General features: G+C 37.3%; 1 protein-coding gene across 5 annotated transcripts in view; it reads left to right on the forward strand.

Annotated features, from left to right (window-relative positions):
* Nucleotides 1–22163, forward strand: part of CDH8 (cadherin 8) — a 386819-nt gene that overhangs the window by 240086 nt on the left and 124570 nt on the right. For all 5 annotated transcript variants that reach the window (XM_084757456.1, XM_084757455.1, XM_084757457.1 and 2 more), the window contains exon 8: nt 14034–14170. In XM_084757456.1, the coding sequence (XP_084613582.1) occupies nt 14034–14170 (137 nt within the window). The remainder of the gene's footprint in view (nt 1–14033; nt 14171–22163) is intronic.

The following is a 22163-nucleotide window of genomic DNA, read 5'->3' on the forward strand; positions in this document are numbered from 1 at the left end:
TAAAGATACATCCCCATGCTTTTGTTTCTCGTTCTATGGGAAGAAGTTTGACTGAATAACCACAGGAAAACCAAGCCCTACATAGTTAGCTTAGCTATCCTTTAATTCAAGCAATGTCACTCTAATAAATAAAGGCAGACTGTAGAGTTTTTAAAGTTAAGTGAAAAGAATGGTTTCCTAATGAAATCTGAGTAGAAGCAAATACAGCTGCTTAACGAAGTTAATGTGAAACTATGTCATCTTACAGAGAACCTCGTATTAACTTGGAGAGTGGACTGTGTTTATTGCTTTGTTTATCTGTTCTCCCCCTCCCCACCCAAGATACTCTTTTCCCCTTAGAGAAATAATAAATAAACAGAATTCTGGGAGAAGTAGAATGCAGACAATATTATTTATTAAAGCAGCCAGAGCAACCAGTGGAGCAATTAGAGGCAAAAAAGCAGAAAACTTGTAGATGGAATTTTTTGATTCTCAAAGTGCATGCAAAAAAATGCTAAAATGGTTTCTTTAGGCATAATAACAAAAGCAAGCGAGAATGAAATTAAGCAGTGAGAAAGGAACAGTTGGAGTTCAGTGAAATACAATAACTGATTCATAACTAAGGGGTTTATTTCATTATGTATGTCTCTAAATAGCGTCCTCACTTGCAGTCGGCTCAAAATTGTATCCTCCTGTAAATTTTCCAGACAGAGAGACCAGTGTTGAACACAGCATTTTTGTACTATAAAAGTGCACTTATTCCTGCTAAGTTTGAAAAATCAAACCTCATTACCTTTCCCCAGGGACAGGCATTCTCCAGAGTGTTCTAAACAACAGAGGGAGTGTGGGAACTTCAGTTTGAGCTCAGCTTTCTTTGCTGTAGGATCCTCTGTTAAGTTCACCTGGAAAGGAGTCTGGCGTTTGCTAACAATGTGTGGGCACACCGTGCGGGCTACCCATGAACTCTGCAGAGCCTTTGGAACACACGAAATGCCATGCGGAAGTGAGGACACTTGAACTTATGAGCTCCTCTATGCTCTAGCTCATGACCCACCCACAGTCATAAATATAACAATGCTTGGCTCCAACAAACTGTCCTCCTTGTACATGATGCTTTGCTTTCTTGATCTTATAGGTAATAGACCCATTTGAGGAAAAAGAATTAGGGGCATTAGTAAAAATCTTTGTGATGCCATCCCATGGACTAACATGAACTCACTCTAATTTTGTCTATTTGCCAAGGCTATAGAGTAGGGCAGATACAGTATGAATGATGAAGCTGAAAATGTCTCTCTAAAGAATGTAGGAACACATAGAGTTGACTCATACAATCCCGATTCAATAAAGAAATGCCATTGCCCTTCAAGATTTTATTCTGCCTCAGAAATGCTTTTCAGATAAGACTCCTAAAATATTCTTTAAAACTCTTGCAATAGATTAGTTGGTTTTGAATGAGTGCAGCTACCTGTAATTGGGATTGACAGAGCCTTGGATTGCTAGTGTTATAAGGTGCCACCACCTGGATGTCATGGCATGTATACAGAAATAACAGCACACTGCTAGTGGCAGGACTTAGAAGGCAGAGACAGGCAGGGTCTATGAGTTCAGGGCCAGCCTGGTCTACATAGAGAAATCCAGGACAGCCAGGTCTACACAGGGGGGGGGGGGGCCTATGTCTCTACAAATCAAATCAAAACAAAACAAAACCCTTTAAGTGGTGGTCATTAGTCTTCACCTTCTGTCTTGGTTGAGATTCATTTTTCTCCCATTCACTGCTAAGCACACCTGACTAACTGGGCCACAAGTTCCCATGGGTTCTCCTATTATCACTCACAGTTCATAGTAGTGACGCTACGCACCTTTACATGGCTTCCTGGGATTAATCTCAAATCTTTATGTATATGGCAATTGTTCTACCCACTGTGGTCTCTCACTAGCTGCCCTCCGTATGGAGCTGTAGAGAAAACCTCACGATTACCAAAGCAACTATGATAGGAGACCACTGATGAATGCTGTGTAAGTACCGGCTTAAAGTGAAGACTGTTTTTTTTTTCATGGATTGACACTGAAACCCTGACCTCTTACCTGGTTTAGGCTTTCTCCTGACATCAGTGATGTCTATTTTAAGGGCTTTGTTAAATGCAGTCTGATGGCCACTATTGCCGGGGCTGCCTCCTTTCTATGGTTTTGATAAATTCTGGATTTATTGTTTTATGTAAAAGTGTGAAAATTTATGATGAGTATACTTACTGTAGTAAATTTAGTAAACTCAAGCAAGCGCTCATGATTTCAACATAGTTTTTTTTTTCATCTAATTTCTATACAACATTTTGAAACTGTGCATGGCACAACCTATCCTGCTGTTGATAAAGACAATCAGATTTGATTTATGATGTAGAGGAAAAACAGAATCATTTCAGAAGGCTCAGGTTGAGAGTAGAATATATCTATTTTCCTATTCTGTAAAAAATCTGTTAGATCCTCTCTGTTAAGTGCATCTGACTTCAACCAAATGTGATGCCTAGCCCTTGTTCGCCTTTTAACAGGTCCCTAGGTATAAATTAGATTTGCAATGATCTACAGATGTTTGCAGCTTTGCCTTTGTTGCATAGCAATTTTCTCCAAGTAAAAATAAATAAAAACATCCCTTCTTATATTGAAGCTCCTTAAAACATAAATTCTAAAGGCAGGTGAAACATTCCTTCATCAGGCAAAATTTGTTAGATTCACAACATAAACAACTCAGAAATTTCAGGAAATCCCAGAAAATAACAAGATGCGTTACACACTCTTTAACACTTCTTCCTCTCCACGGTCATGTAAACAACAAGGACGGCTGATAAACAACTCTTGGGTCAGCTCAGCTGCCTAGGATAAGTAAGGCAGCTGTGATACCCAGCCAAGTTATGTAATGTGCTCTTCATGAGTGCTCACCCATGCTAGAGTGGACTTTTGGTGATGCAGCTGTCTTTTAGTCATTTCTCCTCTTGTAAACAGCCCCTTATCCATATTCCTGTAAGCAACTCAATTGTAACTCATAGGTTCATCAAGTTGGATATCAGTGGTATCTTTATTTGGTCTGTCATCCTAAGTTATCTAGGTTGTGTGCATAGACATTTGTTCAGGACTCCCCAGGAATCCTGTCTTAGAATAGTAATAAATAAGAATGATATTTATGAAGTTCTAGCACATGGCCGAAATCATGGCAGCCTTACAAAGAACAACAAAAGGCTAGCTGGCATCCCAAAGGAAGTTGTGTTATTAGACAGGGGTGGATGGAGTGGGTGAGGGTTGGATTGATGAAGGCAGGAAATGTGCAGTCACAGTGCTGGCCTGAACTTTAAACAAAGAGGAAGCATTCCAGGTAACATGAGCTGAAATTAAAATGTATGATGTTGGGCTTTGTGTAAGAAGATCTGACTGGGTGGGATTAGCATTCCATTTGGCAATGGGAGTTATGGTATTAAGACATTTTTGCCACAGAAAGAATAGCATATGGCAGGATACCAAGATGCTGTACTTAAGTTATTTCTTTCGCATATCAGGCAATTAAAGAAGTGACTTTGATAGTCTTGTATTTCTAATTTTCAATTGGTAGCATACATGCCTTACCAACCGATAAATTTCCAGCAGTTACTACAATAACCTAGGTTGTTGCTAAATGAGTCTTATGTCCATCTAGAATTCCAAAACATAAGTAAAATTACAATTTTTTCTAACCAGCACTGATTTGATAATATTATGCAATGTCCATTTATTATTTGGGAGTATGCATGTTTTCTGCATTGTATAGAAGTCTGACCAAGATTGAAAATAAAGCAGCTAAACAAAATCAATCTTTCTTGTAGGTTCTTAGAATTTTTTTGTGTGTAGATTGCTGATTGTAGTACATAGTCAGGATAGTATACATATTATTTCAGAGGCTTTATTTTTATAGAAGTATATATTATCTTCATTTACAACTGTAAACATTAGGATATTGAATACAGTTTAGTTTTATACGGATAATTCTACAATTTTATATGAATAATTAAAAGAAAAATTAAGATAAGATTTATCTACATACTGAAAGATAGAAAAGATTTAATAATTAGTTCAATGCTTTACTAAGTATTAATATTGAATATTATTATTATTATAGACTGTTACTAAATCTGTCATTTTGTGTATATAGCAATTACCTAATTTGAATACTGTTTGTGGAAAGAATAGTTAAAATCAGTATTTTCAATTGTGCTAAAATGTAAAGTTATCATTTAAGGAGAAGAAAGCTCCTTTTCAATAACAGATTGTCTCACTATCTTTGGATCAGTGTAGCTATATAGACACTCAATTAATAATGAAATTAATTGAAATTCCTGAGTCTTTAGGGTGAATAATGATTGTTAAAAATCCTTCAAACAATTTTTGGTTACATTCTCTCTGACTTTTTTCTTGGTACCTCTTTTCATTGACTACCACACTTGCGTCAAATGGTTCTGTGTTAAAGTCTTCACACACAGAGAGAACATCTTTCTATGCTGGAATCTTCCTCTTTGCTCTCTACTGGTAGGAATACTTTTTGTAGAATTTTATTCCTCTTGGATCTTTTCTTGTCTCAATGTTAGCTCCAAGAAAGCTGTATTCTTTTATTATCTCACCACATATGAACTATGTTACGCATGAGAATAATTGTATCTACCTAATGCAATGTCTTTTGTATAAAAAGGGAAAGCTAGGTCAGTAATCTAATAGCCCTTACCTTCTATCATACCTGTCTGTTTTTAATTTTGTTTTTATTACTGTGGTAAATGTCTCTCAAAGGATATCTCATCAAACTATAGTCATCTGGGGAGATGGGTCATTTAGAAAGCAAGGTATAGTGGAAAATTGTAGAATGGGAAGTTGCTCCAACAGAGTAATTCTGAACCTTACTAACACTGTGACCCTTTAATGCAATTTCTCATATTGTAGTGACTCTCAATCATAAAATTATTGTCATTGCAACTTCATAAACATGATTTTACTACTGTTATGATTCATAATGAAAGTTTCTGATATGCATGATGATCTTAAGCAACCTCTGTTAAGAGGTTGTTTGACCCGGAAGGTGTCACATCCCACATGTTGAGAACTACTTCTCTAAAGGGAGACTTTGGTGTCTTAATTCCTTTCTGAATTTTTCACCAAATATTCACATGATTAACTCAGGGATAGAAAACACTACCTATCCTCCTGTCATTGTTGGGAATATAACCAAAGGCACAGAAGAATATGGTAGAGAGCCTTACTTGAAGCCTTCAAAACGGGGGTCAAACGTGTCTTCCCTATATAATGTCACTGCCCCATATTTTATTCTAATTAAGGAGAAGCTGACATATGGATTTATATATTTTGAACCTAAACCCTTTCAATTTTGCTTGTCATCCTTTCTATGGAAGCTGCTTTTTCTATGATTGTTGTTTCATTTTGTTGTTGTTGTTGTTGTTGTTGTTTTTGAGAAAGGTCTTATTATGTAGGCATGGTAGTCTCATTGTATAGTCAAGGCTGATTTTGAAGCTCTGTGTTTCCAGTATGTGCCTCCAGAGTTCGGAAAGAATCACACCAGCCTTCTACCTCTGCACTTTTTCTGGGCAAGTCATACTCCTCTGTGTTTTCAAAACAGATGCACTTATATCTGGTGCTACTTCTAACAAAGACCTCTCCCTAGAGGATGCTCACATGTATGTCTACATATGTGGACACAAGACGAACGCAAACACACACATACACACACACACACACACACACACACACACACACACACACACACACACACTTCTAAAAAAACACTTGGAAAATCTTTCTCTTTCCTCAATTCAAGATATGACCAAACCAGAAATCAAGATCTTATCACATTTGTATTCTGAACATTTATTGTTTCATTTGACAATGATATTCATGAATACTTTTTTGAAATCAATATTTAAAAGATTAAATTTTATACCTTTACAGGGTATAATTGTAAATTCTATTTTCTTGTTTGGAGTCATATCATCTTATTTAGAATTCTTGTTGTATGTGTTATTTTTTCCTGACTCTGATAGAATCATTCAAATTTCTTGTAAAATATAATGTAAATTTCAAGGAAGTGATTGTGAGCCAAACTATCTTTATTTTACATTCTCGGATTCACCTGAGGGCTGTGCTTCTCAGTCTTCCTAATGCTGTGACTCTTAATAAAAAAGTTCATCATGTGTTAGTGATTCCACCCATAAATTATTTCATTGCTACTTTATAATGGTATTTTGTCTACTGTAATGAACCATAATGTCAATATCTGATATACAAGGTATCTGCTATGCAACCCCAAAAGGGGTTGGGAGCCTCAGGTTGAGAACCTCTTCTCTCGATCATGGCTTTTGTCTTCTAATACTGAACACATTTACACATGATGTAATTTGTGAAGCTACTTTACCAATGAGTATGGAGAACATATTGTAATAACACACACACACACAAATGCATGTGTCTTACACACCCCCACACACAGACAGGAAGATAGAAAGGTCAAGAAAACTGAACTATATTTGGAAACCACGTGTTCTATATTTGATCCTAAGTAAAATAAATGATACCTCAAAACATATGGTTGTGTTTTCTTCCTTCTTGCTGTGACAAAAGCAGGTAGGAACACCACAGTATTTTTTTTTCATATGGAGCTCAGATGCCAGAATCGTTAAAATGTCTTTGTTGTTGTTTAATACAAAGCTAGTTGCCCAAGTATCTTCCAAAATAAAACAAACAAAACCTCTTGCCATGATACTTTTTATTACAGTCTAAAATCCTCAATTATGACTTTATTTGTGGGAATTGTTAACATTTATATATAGGTGTTTCTTTGATGAAGTGACTTTAGAACAACAATAAATTGCACTTAGCAGAGAAATTAGAAACTAAAGCTTTATGCCATTAAACAGTCATCAGCTATCTCACTGATATCACCCTTAGAAGAAGGCACTTTATTCCATGTTGTTTCTTTAACTGGAATGGTGTAATAATTCCTTCAGCTTTGGGGTGTGCTCCTTAATCAACCTGCAGTTTGACCTCAAGTATCTCCTGGGGTCACAGGAGATAGACGAGAACCTGATCAATCCTAAAAGTGATCAGGATCACCAAATTGTTACACTTCAATGTTCTCGATTGCAGAGAGGGGGAAATTCAGAGGGGCATGGAGCCTTCCTGTGGTTACATGGCCTTGGGGCTAGGTCAGGTGAAGAGAGTTAAGAAGTGTAGGGAGAGAGAGAGAGAGAGAGAGAGAGAGAGAGAGAGAGAGAGAGAGAGAGAGAGAGAGAGAGAGAGAGAGAGATTATGTGTACTTTATAAATAATGAATCTGATATAAATCTTTTATACCCAAACACCTGAATATAAGAAGGGGGAATTATGTCCCCAAATATTGGCTCAAAATATGAAGTGGAATTATGTCTGTTGAGACAGCATATTAATCAGGTGAAAGTTGTTTTTTAAATCATCAGAAACATCAGAAATGTACCAATGTACTGTTACTCACACAATACCGTTCACTCAGTCATTTTCACAAAACCAGTGTTGTTTTCTTTTTTTAATATGTACATGAAAAGGCCATAAATTTTATTTTTTTCTTTTTTTAACTTAATTAATTTATTCAGATTACAACTCAATTGTTATCCCATCACTTGTATCCTCCCATTCCTCCCTCCCTCCCGATTTTACCCTATTCCCCTCCCCTAGGGTAAGACAGAGGGGGACGTCCTCCCCCACCATGTGGTCATAGGCTATTAAGTCTCATCTTGGTAGCCTGCTTGTTCTTCATGCCACCAGGCCTCCCCACCAAGGGGAAGTGGTCGAAGCGGGGACTGACTCTGACATAAACTCCAGTGTTATTTTCTTAAACTTAGTTCTGATATCTGAAAGCTTCTCTGAATTGAATAAAACCATTGACATGAGGTCACGTCCAGTCACTGAGCTTTATGTTAAATTACCCCTTTAACCTACAGTCTAAGCAACTAACTTGGAGGCCTTTTTTGAATGTGTATTCTTAATTCCACAAAGGAAATTGGTGAAGTCTTTGGCATTTAGTTCCAGGAAGCAGAACTCTGGTGTTGAGGAAGACTGGTGACGAAGTCAAGCAGTGTATTGCTGGGTTACAAATAAAGTTTCAGTAGGATTTCTGTGAATGCTGGCTATCACAGATAGTAGGGTTTCTAAAACTTGTCTTTTCCACTTGAAAGGTACTATTTGCAAAGCTCTCATCACTAATAGTGATACAATCGTGACCCAGGAAGCCCATTTTCTCCCATTCTGCCTCCCACTGTATTAATGAGAAGTGTTATCTTATTATGGCAGGAAAGTGATTCTCCAATGTGCATATTATTCTGCTCGAAGCTGTAATTTATAAATAAAACATCATAAGTAATTGTGTAAAGGATCCATAAATATAATACATAAAATCTCAAGGAATCAGAATGGAGATTTCAATCATGTACATAAAAAAATAAGGTCTTTAAATGTATTAAGTATCACATATTTCTTTTTAAGCACTAATCCTAGACCATGAACTTGTTCCTTTTCCCCCTTTTGTCTCCAATCTCCTTAATAACATGATTCACATTATAATAATAACCATACCCAATAAATGACTATTTCCACATAACATTATTAAATTACAGCAACAAAAAAGTCCAACTTATTTCATGTTACGATGGATGAATAAACTTTCATTTTTTTTGTAAGTAAAGAGCAGAGGTCAGGTAAATGTTTGAAGAATAACAGGAGAGAAATTCTTCAGAAAGAAAAGCCCAACAAAGACCGGGCCAAGTAGTAAAGACGACTTGTGGAAAAATCATGACCTAGAAAGCCACTGTAGTTTCCCTGCTCTTCAACTGGAGTGTGTGTGTGTTCTGATGAGATACCTACAGTCCCAGAGGTGAAAAGCAATGCAGACAAATACCACAAAGACTTTGGAAATAGTGGTGGAGTCTTTTAGGATAGATTGCTCTTCTCAAAAGCTGTTCAAGTATTTGAATTAGGATCTTCAGTTACATCTTTCTATTTCTGGACTCTCATCCCCACAATCAGTCTGGTCCCTCAGCAATCTCATCATTTATATATTTACTTTTATACCTACTATTGGGTTACTTTTCAACTTACTGCATAACAGTACATTGTAGAGTTAGTTGACTGTTTTACAATTTATAGACTGGTATCTGGGACTAAGAGGTTGATAGGACACCAACTGCCAAGTGACTTTCAGCAGAAGAGTCTCTGGCTTTAGGACAGCATTTTCTCTACCTTCTGTGACACTATTGAGTGCAAATATCAGAGGAATCTCAGAGTAACTAAGTGACAGGCTGGTGTTCTGAGGCATTTTCTGTAGTGGTCACTTTTTCAAACTTGTCTATCACTACAGATTCTAGTCATTACTCCTGGCTTGTTATTTTTAAGCCACTCTATATTTCTTGGCAAGTGTTCTGGTTCTTTGTTTTTGCTTTTACTTTTGCTTTCTATAATTTTCTGGTGATGAATCCTGGATAGGAAATTATAGTCCCAGACCGTGGACCTTTGTACTTTATGGCAAGGGTTAGGGACACGTGATGTTATGGTGCCTAGGACTTTTCTGGTAACACACAAACTAGTTATGCTCTCAAACAGCACAGCAGAGTTTGAGAGAAAAATAAGACAGATTACAGTTTATCCAGAGGTATATAAAAATGATCAGAGATAGAAGACTTTATTCCTGGCACTCAGAATCCTAAATCCTAATTATCTTATTTAGCAAATCACCTTTCCTTATATCGCATATTTTAATACTGATAAATTACTGATATAGCCAGTTGGTGGATTCCAAATTGAGATAAGGAATTACCTCTTAGATGGAGTCTTGTCTGTTCAAGAGGTTTTTAACAAATTACCATGTACTGGGCAGCTTATGTCAACAGTATTTATCTTTCAGACTTCCAGAGGGTGGGAGGTCCGAGACCAGAATGTTGGCAGAGCAGTTTCTAATGGGGCCCCTCCCCTCTTATGCTTGATTGTACAACTATCTCACTGTCTTCTCATGTGGTAGGAAAGGTCTTGTTGACCCCCCTGGGGTTCATTTGTAAAAGAAGAGAAGAACCCACTTCAGCCATTCACTCTTTAGTTTATTGGGGATTTGAATTCCTAAATGCAAGTTTTATAGGGCACATAAACTTCCCAACATAACACTCTGTCAATCCCCTATTTCTATCTATTTCTAATATTCAGTATAAATGTAGCTTCTAAAAAGGATAGCTGTCCTCTGAGATGCACAACCTCAGAGCTCAGGGAGTTTTTTGGAAGAGTAGGGAGGTGGGGATAAAAGAACCCAGAGGAGACAGAAGCTCTATAAAGAAGAGCAACAGTGTCAACTAACCTGGTCCCAGGCGGACTTGCAGAGACTGAAGAACCAACCCAAGACCATGCATTTACTGGACCTAGGTTCCCTACACAAATGTAGCCAATGGGCAGCTTGGCCTTGATGTGGGTCCCCTAGTAAGGGTAGCAGGGGCTGTCTCTGACATGGACTCTGTTGCCTGATCTTAAGTCAACTGCCCACCCGCCCAGAGGCCCCCACTGCTGGCAGGGCTGCCTTGCATAGCCACAGTGGAAGAGGATGCCCTTAGTCCTGACGTGGCTTGATGTGCTGGGGTGGGTTTAGTGGGGCATACTTTTTTTTCTGAGGAGTATGGGAAGAGGAGATAGAGGGAGAGAGAGAGAGGGTATGACCAGAAGAAGAGGAGGGAGAGGACTACAATTGGGATATGAACAGAGAGAGAGAGAGAGAGAGAGAGAGAGAGAGAGAGAGAGAGAGAGAGACAGAGACAGAGAGAGACAGAGAGAGACAGAGAGAGAGACAGAGACAGAGAGAGACAGAGAGAGAGACAGAGAGAGACAGAGAGACACAGAGACAGAGACAGAGACAGAGAGACAGAGAGAGACACAGAGACAAACAGAGAGAGAGAGAGAGACAGAGAGAGAGAGAGACAGAGACAGAGACAGAGAATATATGTAGATAGATACAGGGAAAAGGAAGCACCAAAGTATTTCTTGACACCTTCCAAATAGACAAGAACCTTCAACTGAAGGCTTTCTATTCTTATCAAGTTCCCTCCATTGTGCAATCGTGTAATGTTATTATTTTTACTTCTGATCTTAATAAATGGATGCATTCACTGCTTACTTGTTAAATTCATATGACTCACTCCCTGCAGACTGTAATGAAATGGAACTCTAAAATATGAAATAAATCCTTAGGCCTCAATTTGTGTTATGGAAGTCAAATAATACCAGCAGATTATCTAGTGTTGTGCTTTATATACACTGTTAGAGGTGGGTCACTCTCTACTATCCTTCAACTACTTTAAGATTATATATTATTGAGCAACGTTAATACTGGACCTATCCTTATCCTTAGTACCTACAAAGAACCAAAGACTTATGTATAATTTGTTCTCATAGTCAAATCCAATATATATATATATTCATAATTTTAAACACAACGAAAAAGGTTAAGTGAATTTTTAATAACAAAAAAAATGCACCATTGGCTAGAATAGCTAGGTCTTGAGGAAGCCCTATTCCCAGTTCCGGAGATAGCACCAGATAGATTTCCAAAGTGGCTGTACTAGTTTGCATTCCCATCCGGAAATGAAGGAGTGTTCCTCTCTCCCCACAAGAGAGTGGGACATGACTTTCTCACGTACTCTGGTGCCTCACCTTTGACCATGTCCCCTGGAGGGGGAGATCTGGTGGCACTCAGAGGAAGGACAGCAGATTACCAAGAAGAAACTTGATACCCTATGAGCATATACAGGGGGAGGAGGTCCCCCTCAGGAACAGTCATAGAGGAGGGGAATAAGGGGAAAATGGGAGGGAGGGAAGAATGGGAGGATACAAGGGATGGGATAACCATTGAGATGTAACAAGAATAAATTAATAAAAATAAAATAAAATAAAATAATGCACACTAAAACACAGATATAAGGCTCAGTAGAGATAGAGTTTTCTGTGCAAGCAAGAGGATTAGTGCACAGATGCTCAGATCTCCACCTGCAATTACATCCTCTAAAGATGAAAACACAGATTCCCCAGAACAAGTTGGATAGAGAGACTTCCCAAATTGGCCAACCATGGGTATGATTGAAGCAAGAAATAAAATGGAGGAGATGGTAATGTAACTTCCAAAACAAGCTTTGAACCTCAACACCTTCATGTGTATACGTGGAAATGTACACACACACACACTTAAACACACACATGCACTTATACATATACAAATAATACAAACCCAAGAAAAAAGACATATATCTATTATATTTTATATATTATATATATTCTGAACAAGTTTCTTATCTTTGTCACTCAACTTAGAGCAATGGAATGAAAAAGGAGCTTTGTCTAAAATACCTTAACACATTCCATCTTGATTAGGCTAGAGGTTCCAGGCACTGATGCTATAACCACTAAATAGCCAAGAAGCATGCTTTAAATGGGGGGCTCATTGCACATCACTGATTTGATTAAGTCTCACTTACTATGGCCTCTGAGAAACCCATTGCATCCATGTGTTAAACACCATGGTAGCACAAAAATAAAATTGCTAGAACCCAGGAATGCCTGAAAATTTTATTTAAGAAACTTATGGTGCAGAAAGTGATAATTAATCCTGTGGACATTTCTTAGCTCTTTTGAACAGTCAGAGTAGACACATTTTTTGGCACAAAGCATATGTCTGTGCAGATATTCTTTACCACTAACACTGGAATCTCAGTGGTTTTCTTAACCATTATGTTTTAGGAAAATCGCCTTTGGTCTCATCTCCAATTACTGTGTATTCAAAGGTTTTATAATAAATATCTCTTCATGATCACCATTTTTGGGAACTATTCACCCCTATCTGTGGAGTTCTTGATAGTTGAGATGGAGTCTTTAAATCTCTACTATATGGCTACTACTCACTGCCTCAGTTTCACTTGTAGCTGAATCATTACTAAATCAAAAGTTATCAGTTCACATGTTGTTTTAACAAGGAATTTATCAATAAATAAATATCAATAACAATTTAGCTTGTGGTACTATTGCAAACACTCTCCTGATGATTGTTAACTGGTAGGTCTTTTATTCTATCCTATAAAGGCACATACCATTTTTAATGAATAAAAAGCTACAAAGATGGAAGAATAACAATTTATTTAGTGACACGTATCTACTGACCTATTTAATTGACTATACAGTGCAGATGCTGAGAAAATAATGCTGGCAACTCCACTTAATAAAAAATTGGGTGACCCACCATCCTGAGACATACTTCCAACACTGAGCTACCTAACCAATCCCTAAATATTCTCTTTAATTTCAATTTGGAAGAGGTTTCTCAACTGAGGGACTGCTTTCATGTCCATTTGAAACTATTAATTCAGCAACATGCTTTATGGTACGTATATCAAGGCAGATGTTTTAGCTATTAAAAATATTTACTGCATTACCTAGAACTACATGATTTTTCACCAATCACACTAATTGAAAACTGAAATAATTACTTAAAATGAAAGCATAACAAACTATCTTGACAAAAATAAAACTTCAAAGATAAAGTTAGAGATAAATTTAGCAAAAGCCTGCATTTCTTTGAACAGCAATGAATAACATGCTGCCAGCATACCTTGCATTGGCCTGAGTTTGTTGTTTTATATTGTATCTTGTGGCTATGACTAATTATCATAAGTTGTCTAATAAATGTGATGGATTGTCCAATTAACTCTTCATCAGCATCAGTTTTTGAAGATTCTACCTATTGAAACTGATGGTGGTTTATGACCTCCATGTTGCATATGTGGCTAATTGCTCCTTGGATAGTAATTATTGGGTTTCCTGAGCCTCATTCAGTCATTTTGTTTTACAAATTATGATGCCACAGAGTTTCCCCAATTCATTTGGCTTCACAACTAGGAGTCTCCCAGGATTACTAAAGGTCTGCTTGGGAAAGTAGGCAACACAGGTACATTGAAGGAGATTACCCATCTCTTTGTTCCATAGGTTTTCCATCGACCGTCACACTGACCTGGAGAGACAGTTCAACATCAATGCAGATGATGGCAAGATCACACTGGCAACTCCACTGGACAGAGAATTAAGTGTCTGGCACAACATCACCATCATTGCTACTGAGATCAGTAAGTATCTGGGCTTGTTTCTTCCTTGTGTGAATGTATTTATTTGGTACCTGTGAGACAGATGATAAATGGTTTGTTCTATCTAGATATTTTACCATTGAGATATATTTCATTGTTCACAAGAAGCCTCTGAAGGTATCATCCCAACCCAAAACAATTTGCATTGTAGCAAAATCACAAATGTAATTAATATAGCTTAGAAGGAAACATTTCCATATCTGGGCATTTTTGTGCATTTTAACTATTATAGAAGCATTAAAATATCTTTAATACAAATTAAATATGATTTTCCCCCTGAAAATTATGTATAAAATCTACTGTTTTATAGGGAATCTATTTGTGGTGTTACTAAAATAACACCTTGGGTGCCTTTGATAATGTAGGGTTTCTTTTTAATACTTAATGAAGCTACTATAATAGCTACATAGTAAAAATTTGTATTACACAAACTTTACAAGAGTCCACTTTACCTAACTAAAATTTTTATTTAAAAAATGTGAAAGGCAGGACTCAAGTCCTCAGCAACCAGGTACAAAGTCAGGCATAGAAGACTATATCTGCAACTTCAGTGCTACAAGTAAAGACGGACAGATCATGAGAGTTTTGTGTCCAGCCTGTCTAGCTGAAACAGCTAATCCAGGTCTTAGGGAGAGATCGTGCCTCAAATGTAAGATAGAGAGATGACTGAGGAAGACAACCCGAAGTCAAGCTTTGGCCTTCATGGTGTCTTCATTGGCAAGTGTATACACACACACACACACACACAAACACACACACACACACACACACACACACACACACACACACACACACACACACACACACACCCTCTGCCATACACATACGAAAAGAACATTCTTTTCATGTTATTTCTAAGCAAAATAAAAATTGCATAGCATTTAAATATGTTTCTGTACAAGACATGATAAAACCATCAATATTTCAAGAATTCAAATCAGATTATACTGAATTCTAGAAAGGCTTGAATAAAAGATAATGTGGAAATAAAGCTAGTATTTATTAATACCCTTGATTTTAATCCATATCAAAATAAATGTGAAAAAAGGAACATTAATAAAGAGTCAAGGGCACTTACTTATGCATACCACAGAGAGGGATGCAAGGAAAATTTGAGTTGTATATTCTAAACATCACTCTTTGTTCTCTGGTCGCAACTGTGAAAACAAGGGAACATCTCAGAGACACGGGAACTGACAGATAGTAACCTAGGTGTAATCATGAATGCATTTGTGAGCTATGAAGAGGATTTCCTGATCAGAAACTTGTGAAAGAGAGTTGTAACTGGATATTGTGGGGTACATCTATTATCCTAGCACTGAGAAAAAGGGAGGGATATCTGAAATACATTTATCCATGGGCTACATAATGATACACTTTCAAAATAACAAATGCACACACGGAATCTAAAGACAGAACAGTGTGTGTGTGTGTGTGTGTGTGTGTGTGTGTGTGTGTGTATGTGTGTATTTAAGCAGAAATAATTCTGGATGGGCACAGGCGTTGGAATCTGCTTTCCCTGGTTTCAGGTGCTGTTTTCTCCACTAAGGCCTCACTGTGGCTGTAGGTTCTTCCATTGTAACAGTAAAAGAACAATAAAACAGAGCACATAATTTGCTGGTCTCGGTTTATTAGAAGTGTTAATCCCATTCAGAAATGAACAGACATGAAATGCTTATAATTTATAGTGCTGAAGTGCCATTATCACCTTCAGCCTCTGAGAGAGAAGAGAAACTATACCTCATTATTTTAGTTTAAGACCATGTAAAGCTTGAAAGAAAAAAAATAGTTTTGTATAAAGGATATAAGCAGTAGTTATATTTAAAAATAAATTTTTCATGAATAGAATACAATCTACTGAAGTTAACCTTAACCTGTGCTCCATTTTTAATGAGAATGATGCCTCTGCTTTAATATTCATCAAGGTTGTCCCAATTATAAGCAATCATGTACCTCATTCTAAGGAACAAAAGTAAATGAATTCACCAAACAGGTGTTTAAGAAACATTTCAGGGCAATCTAGAAACAAAGGATTCATTTTCAAGGAAACTCAAAACAAGAAAGACAAAAGAAAACAGATGCTCTGGGGGCAATGAGCTATTAACTTCAGAAAGAGTACCAAACCCCTGTCAGGGAAGATGCAGGTGGGTTTCTTATTTCAGTAATCATTTGAATCTTTGATTCCTAGCATCCATGTATTCAGTGTGGAATTTACAGGGAGTAAAATAGCCCAAAGCTTGGCTCTTCTTAGAGCTTTTCCTCCCTTGGCCCTGGAAGCACCTACCTGTGACAGAGAGCATTGGGGTGAGCTGGGCTGTGTATCCATAATGAGGGGTACAGAGGTAAGAGAAACCACGAATGTCTGAAACAGTCTGCTGCATGTTAGTGAGGAGGAAGAAAGTGCCGACAGGGAGGTCCCACAAAAAATGGTAGTAAAAACTGTTCCATAATAAAAGACGAAAAACAACCCTTTCTGCAATAATGAAATAACTAGTTAGGATTTATCATGATTACTATTACAAATACAAGAAAAATCAAACTATAAAACAAGATTGACAAAAATCATAATTTTTGTAACATACCTCCATTGCGAAGACATGGATTTGTCTCTGACAAAATTTGTAAGATGCTTTCATACAGAGGATACCTACAGGGTACTTCTTTCTCCAGATAAACCCAGCTTCATTCTGAACTTCAGAGGATTTGAAATTGATAACATAAACATGTGTTATTATGACTTAATAAGAGTCTCTCTGTCTCTCTTTCTTTCATGTCTGTGTGTGTGTGTGTGTGTGTGTGTGTGTGTGTGTGTGTGTTATGGTCTTTCTCTTTTTGCCTTTCTATCTCCTCTCTGTCTCTCTCTCTGTGTGATATCTGTATCTATATTTATCTATCTGTCTATATTTATATCTACATCTATCTATCTATCTATCTATCTATCTATCTATCTATAGGTTTACATATGTGCATATGTAATTTGACTATACTGGCTATCAGTGCCAGTGTGCTTCCAATACTCTTTGCTGTGCTGGAGTTTCCTCAGGGATTTTGGATTTAGGTATCCTCGGTTACATCACAAGCAGTTTACTCCTTGACAAATCCCCAGGCCCTATATTTTATTTCACTTAGCTTGGTGAGTACAATGACATTAACTGGCTCATTTTACTCGAGACTCATAATTGAGGTAAACATTTTTAAGTGCCAAACTATAAACCCATTGTTAATCTGATTTAAGGATTTTTTCATTCATGTTTTTAATACCAACAAGAATGAGAATATAAAATAGATTTCTAGATTTTTTTCTTTTAAAATAAATGCTAGGTTAAGCATAAAGGACAAACTTTAAATGTACAATTATAATCATGAAGTGAAACAAAGATAATAAGATCACCAGAATTTAGGAGAAGTGGAACAATTGTGAATATTTAAAGAATTGCTTGGACTCAGTTTGATTATGGAGTATCAAATGTAATATTTATCTTGAAAGCCATTGATCCTGTCTTAGAACAAATATTAAAAAGGTATTTATTTTATTTGTCTAAAATGAATATTAAAACCACCTGGGACAAGATAACCCCACAGGAGAAGGTTCTAATAATAATAGAGAAATACTCATTTCTAAGAGAATATTTGAAATTCCTGTTGGGATGCCATCTCATTAGACAAAAAGATTTAAACAAATGAAATTAAGCTAAGAAGTAGATTTTAAAGAAGTCCATCTGTTATCTATTTTGTGAGTGGAGATTTCAACCTTTATCCTCTTGTGTCAGATTAACTTAGATGAGGCTGAGATAGCTCTCTGTGTGCATTACCAAAGTATTGCAGTGATTATAGATAGAGCCTGGCATCCTGACCAATTGGCACATCTCGTGAGACCCATGTGCCTGCAGTTCCATGCTCATGTGTTAGCCTGAGATTAGGCTGGGCACTAGATCTGTGCTAGCAACTGGCCCATCTCCAGAAACTACACTGCATGGCTCTAGTAAGTACCCATTTGAATTAAAGTATGCTGACAAATTTATTAACGAGATGGAATTATATAAAGTTTAGGATGCATTTAATTTTTGCAACACTCTTTGACAGTATGTACTACTGTACAAATAGCCCAGATGGTGGTACTTAGATATGGGTTAAGTGAGTTGGTCAGTATTTTGTACAAAGCAAAGGTTAGGGTATGAAAGAGAGTGTAAAATCATCAGTTGAATCTTCTTTCCTCCTCATGTACTGCTCAATTTGAATTCCTGTCATGAATACCTATTTCCTGAAGTGAGCAAAGGAATTAGTTTTTCTCTGGAAAAAAAGGAAAAATTAGAATATTAGTCTCTGTGTGTATATAATCCTTGCACTTCATGTACTTTCTGATATGAATTTATATTATATTGATTATATTATATGTATTATGTATATGAAAGTACATTAGGGGCAAGGATATTTCTGAGCATGCTCAGTTAAGATTAATTTAAGAAGGAGAAGACAGTAGACATGTTTAGAGCCTGCTGAGGTCAGGGTCATATGTCACTTACTGAAATGGTTAAAATGTCTGGCTGGGGGAATGACTGCTTGCACTGAATAGCTTGCCACCATAAAGACATGAACAGGAACGTCTCTGGTCACCCTCAACTTTCTTCCAAACCATTCGGTAGGGAAAAGAAAATGAAAGGACACTTTGAAGGTTCCTGAAGTATACAACTCACCATATTTCAAATTTCATGGTCAGCTCTTACCCCCGCAAAGTGTAGGTGTTTTTATATAAAGGAGTTTGACTAGCCTAGTTGTTAACACTTTGAACAAAGGACAATTGCACATTAGAGCAGGTTGTCTTCTCCTAACATTTATAAAAGGTCAACACAGAGCTTAGAGACTGTTCAAACTTGAAATTTAGCATCAGATTAGAGATTGGAGAAGAGATCAGGCATAACAATGTCATATACTTTAGGGGACCGTGGTTTGCAATACATACCATCAGCCCTCCTAACTTTAAACAATTATTTATAACAAATGAGTAAGACACTGGAGTTGTGGCTCACAGCTAAACGCACTTGATGCTCTTGCGGATGACCCAGTATTGGTTTCTTTACCTACATAGCAACTCACAGCTATCTAGAATTCCAATTCCAGGAAATTCAATGCCATCTCCTGAACTCCCCCAGCGCCATGAGCCTATGTGATGCACACTATAAGGGAAGAATCTGTATTCAATAAATAAAAGTTAAAAATAATAAAAAATTTTGAAGGAAGTGGAAATTTGAAGGAACACACACACACACACACACACACACACACACACATATATGTTTAAAACGTATTATTTAAATAAAGTTCCAAATCTAATAAAAATATTTATATGTATAAAATAAAAACAAGTAATTGTCAAAGCAACAACTAAATAAACAAATACAGTGCCTACCTTTCAAGACCTACTAACTCAGATCCCTAGAGGAGAATTTCCAGCACTCATTATTCACAGTGCCACATCCTTCACTTAATCTACATAATCAGACGTCTATTCACACATCTAAGTACTAAAAAGGGGGCAGAGAAATAAGGTGTTTCATAGTCATTCCCTTTGTGTTATTCTTTGCCCACTGTGCTGGTTGAGAGTTTATCCATCTAGAGGAGAGATACAGGACTTTTGAGGACTTTGAGGAAGGTGAACTGCTTAGATGCTCTGGACACCAGTTTGAAAGACTGCTCTGTGCAAAAGGTGGGGCCTTCTGCAGTAGGAGTCATATAACACATACTGAAATGGTTAAAATGTCTGGATGACAGAATGACTGCTGGGACTGAATAATTTGCCTCCATGAAGAAAGTGGACAGAAATGTCTCTGGTCATACTCAACTTTCTTGCAAACTATTTAGTAGAAAAAACAGTGTGTAGCATGGAAAGTGACAAAACTTAGAAATCTGTACCTAAAGCTGGCAATTGTCATTTACAGAAAGCACACCACTGCTGGTTACCTGAACGTATTCAAAGGAAGAGGCATATAATTGCCCATTAAATTAATTTCTTTGAGTTACTGATAATGCATTGCTCAGGCCCACTACAGTGAACTGCACACAATATTGTAAATGAAGAATTTCACTAATGATAGTTGAATCTCCCAGGGAAAATGCTACTTTGATAGCACTTAAGGAATGTTTCTTCTTCTTGGCTTAAGGCCCAGTTGTTAGAGTAATTGCTTTGTCCAACCTAGGATGCTAAAAAAAACCATGCATTATTTTTTTGGATAACTCATGGAGAAATTCTAGGGTTGAGTGGAATTAAAGCCTCGGCCATGGCCTGGCCTTCTAAGTCTAGACACATTATTTCTTCTCTTTTACTCTCACTTCTCATATTTGGGAACTGGAAAGAGTAATAATAACCACTCTTTCAATCATGGATGTAGTCAAATTGAATATTAAGTGAAGGTACTATGCCTGTTAGTGAAGAATATATCTGTGCACCATGGACAGTGATAGAGTCTTCCAATTTTCGATAGTTAATTCAGTTCCTAGAGTGTGCATTCATTCCTGAACTCAAGATTACTTACTTTTATGTTATCTGTTTCGCTTCTTCTTCCTCACAGCAAAACATGAAAACAACAGCACAAGCTTGCTAATGGATCAAAGCCTGCTTGCTACTGATAGGTGTAGCTACTCCTGTGGGGCACATTTCTTCACTGACCTCTTTCATGCCCTTCGTTTCAGTCATTGTAAATTGACCAGTTGTTAATGCATGGCTGTCAAAGTGAAGCAGGCACATTCTTATGTACTTACCTGTTGAGACAGACTGTTGGAACCAAGGACTTCAGATTTATCAGCAAGAAAGTGTATATGCTTCAGTATGTATAGTTGCCTATCAGAGGGTCAGGACTAGTACTTCACTGGCGTTAGTACTAGTTTTGTGTTTAGTGTAGAGTGAAAGTAGAAGAGGGTCCACATCCATTTACACTACTTTCACAGAAAGAAAGAGGCAATAAGAGAAAACAGGCAGGGCGAAAGAACCATAGTTATCCAAGAGGCTGGCTGCAATGGTATGTCTATCCCAAATATGGTCATCTGGGTCCATAGTTGCAAGGTGAATGCCTTTCAGCATCTATCAATTCAGATAGGCATTCAGGTATTATAAGGTGGAGATCAATGTTCTCAGCAAAGAAAGTTGGAAGGAAAGCGTGATTTTAATACAAATGGGCCCAATAGGCTTATGTACTTTATGTACTTGGATGATTGGTTCTCAGTTTGTGGATTGTAGAGAAGGAGTGTGTGTGTCCTTGTTGGAGGAGGTGTGTCACTGGGGATGGGTTTCAAAGTTTCAAAAGCCTACACTAGGACTAGTGTCTCTTGCTGCCTCCCATCTACAGGTCAGGATGTAACTCTCAGCTGCTTCTCCATTACCAGGCCTGGTTGTTGGACACTATCCTCCCCATCATGGTTTTAATAGATTAACTCTCTGAAACTGTAAACTACTCACCTCTCAATCAAATGTTTTCTTTTATAAGAGTTGTTTTGTTCATGATGCCTCTTCATAGCAATAGAACTGAATAAGACAGAAGAAAAGTAAAAACAAACAAACAAACAAACAAAATAAATAACATGGGAAAGACAGGACTGCAGTTAGGACCCAAAATGTTTCTCTATGTGGAAGAATTGAAGTCATTGTCATTTTATGAAAAAGAGGTCACTGAACTCTGGTGCCCCATATTTGACCACTTCTCCTTGGTGAGGAGGCCTGGGTGGCACTCAGAAAAAGCATAAGCAGGCTACCAAGATGAGACTCGATAGCCTATGACCAGATAGTGGGGGAGGAGGTCCTCTTCTGTCATAGATCCAGAGGAGGGGAATAGAGTGAAAGCTGAAGGCAGGGAGGCAAGAATGGGAGGATACAAGTGAGGGGATAACAATTTAGATGAAATCTGAATAAATTAATTTTAAAAAAAGAAGAAGAGATAACTGATGCAGGCTTAGGACAAATGTAACATTCTATATAGCCCTTACC

This window comes from Acomys minous (genome assembly GCF_964271855.1).
Source record: "Acomys minous genome assembly, chromosome: 14".
NCBI classification, from domain to species: Eukaryota; Metazoa; Chordata; class Mammalia; order Rodentia; family Muridae; genus Acomys; species Acomys minous.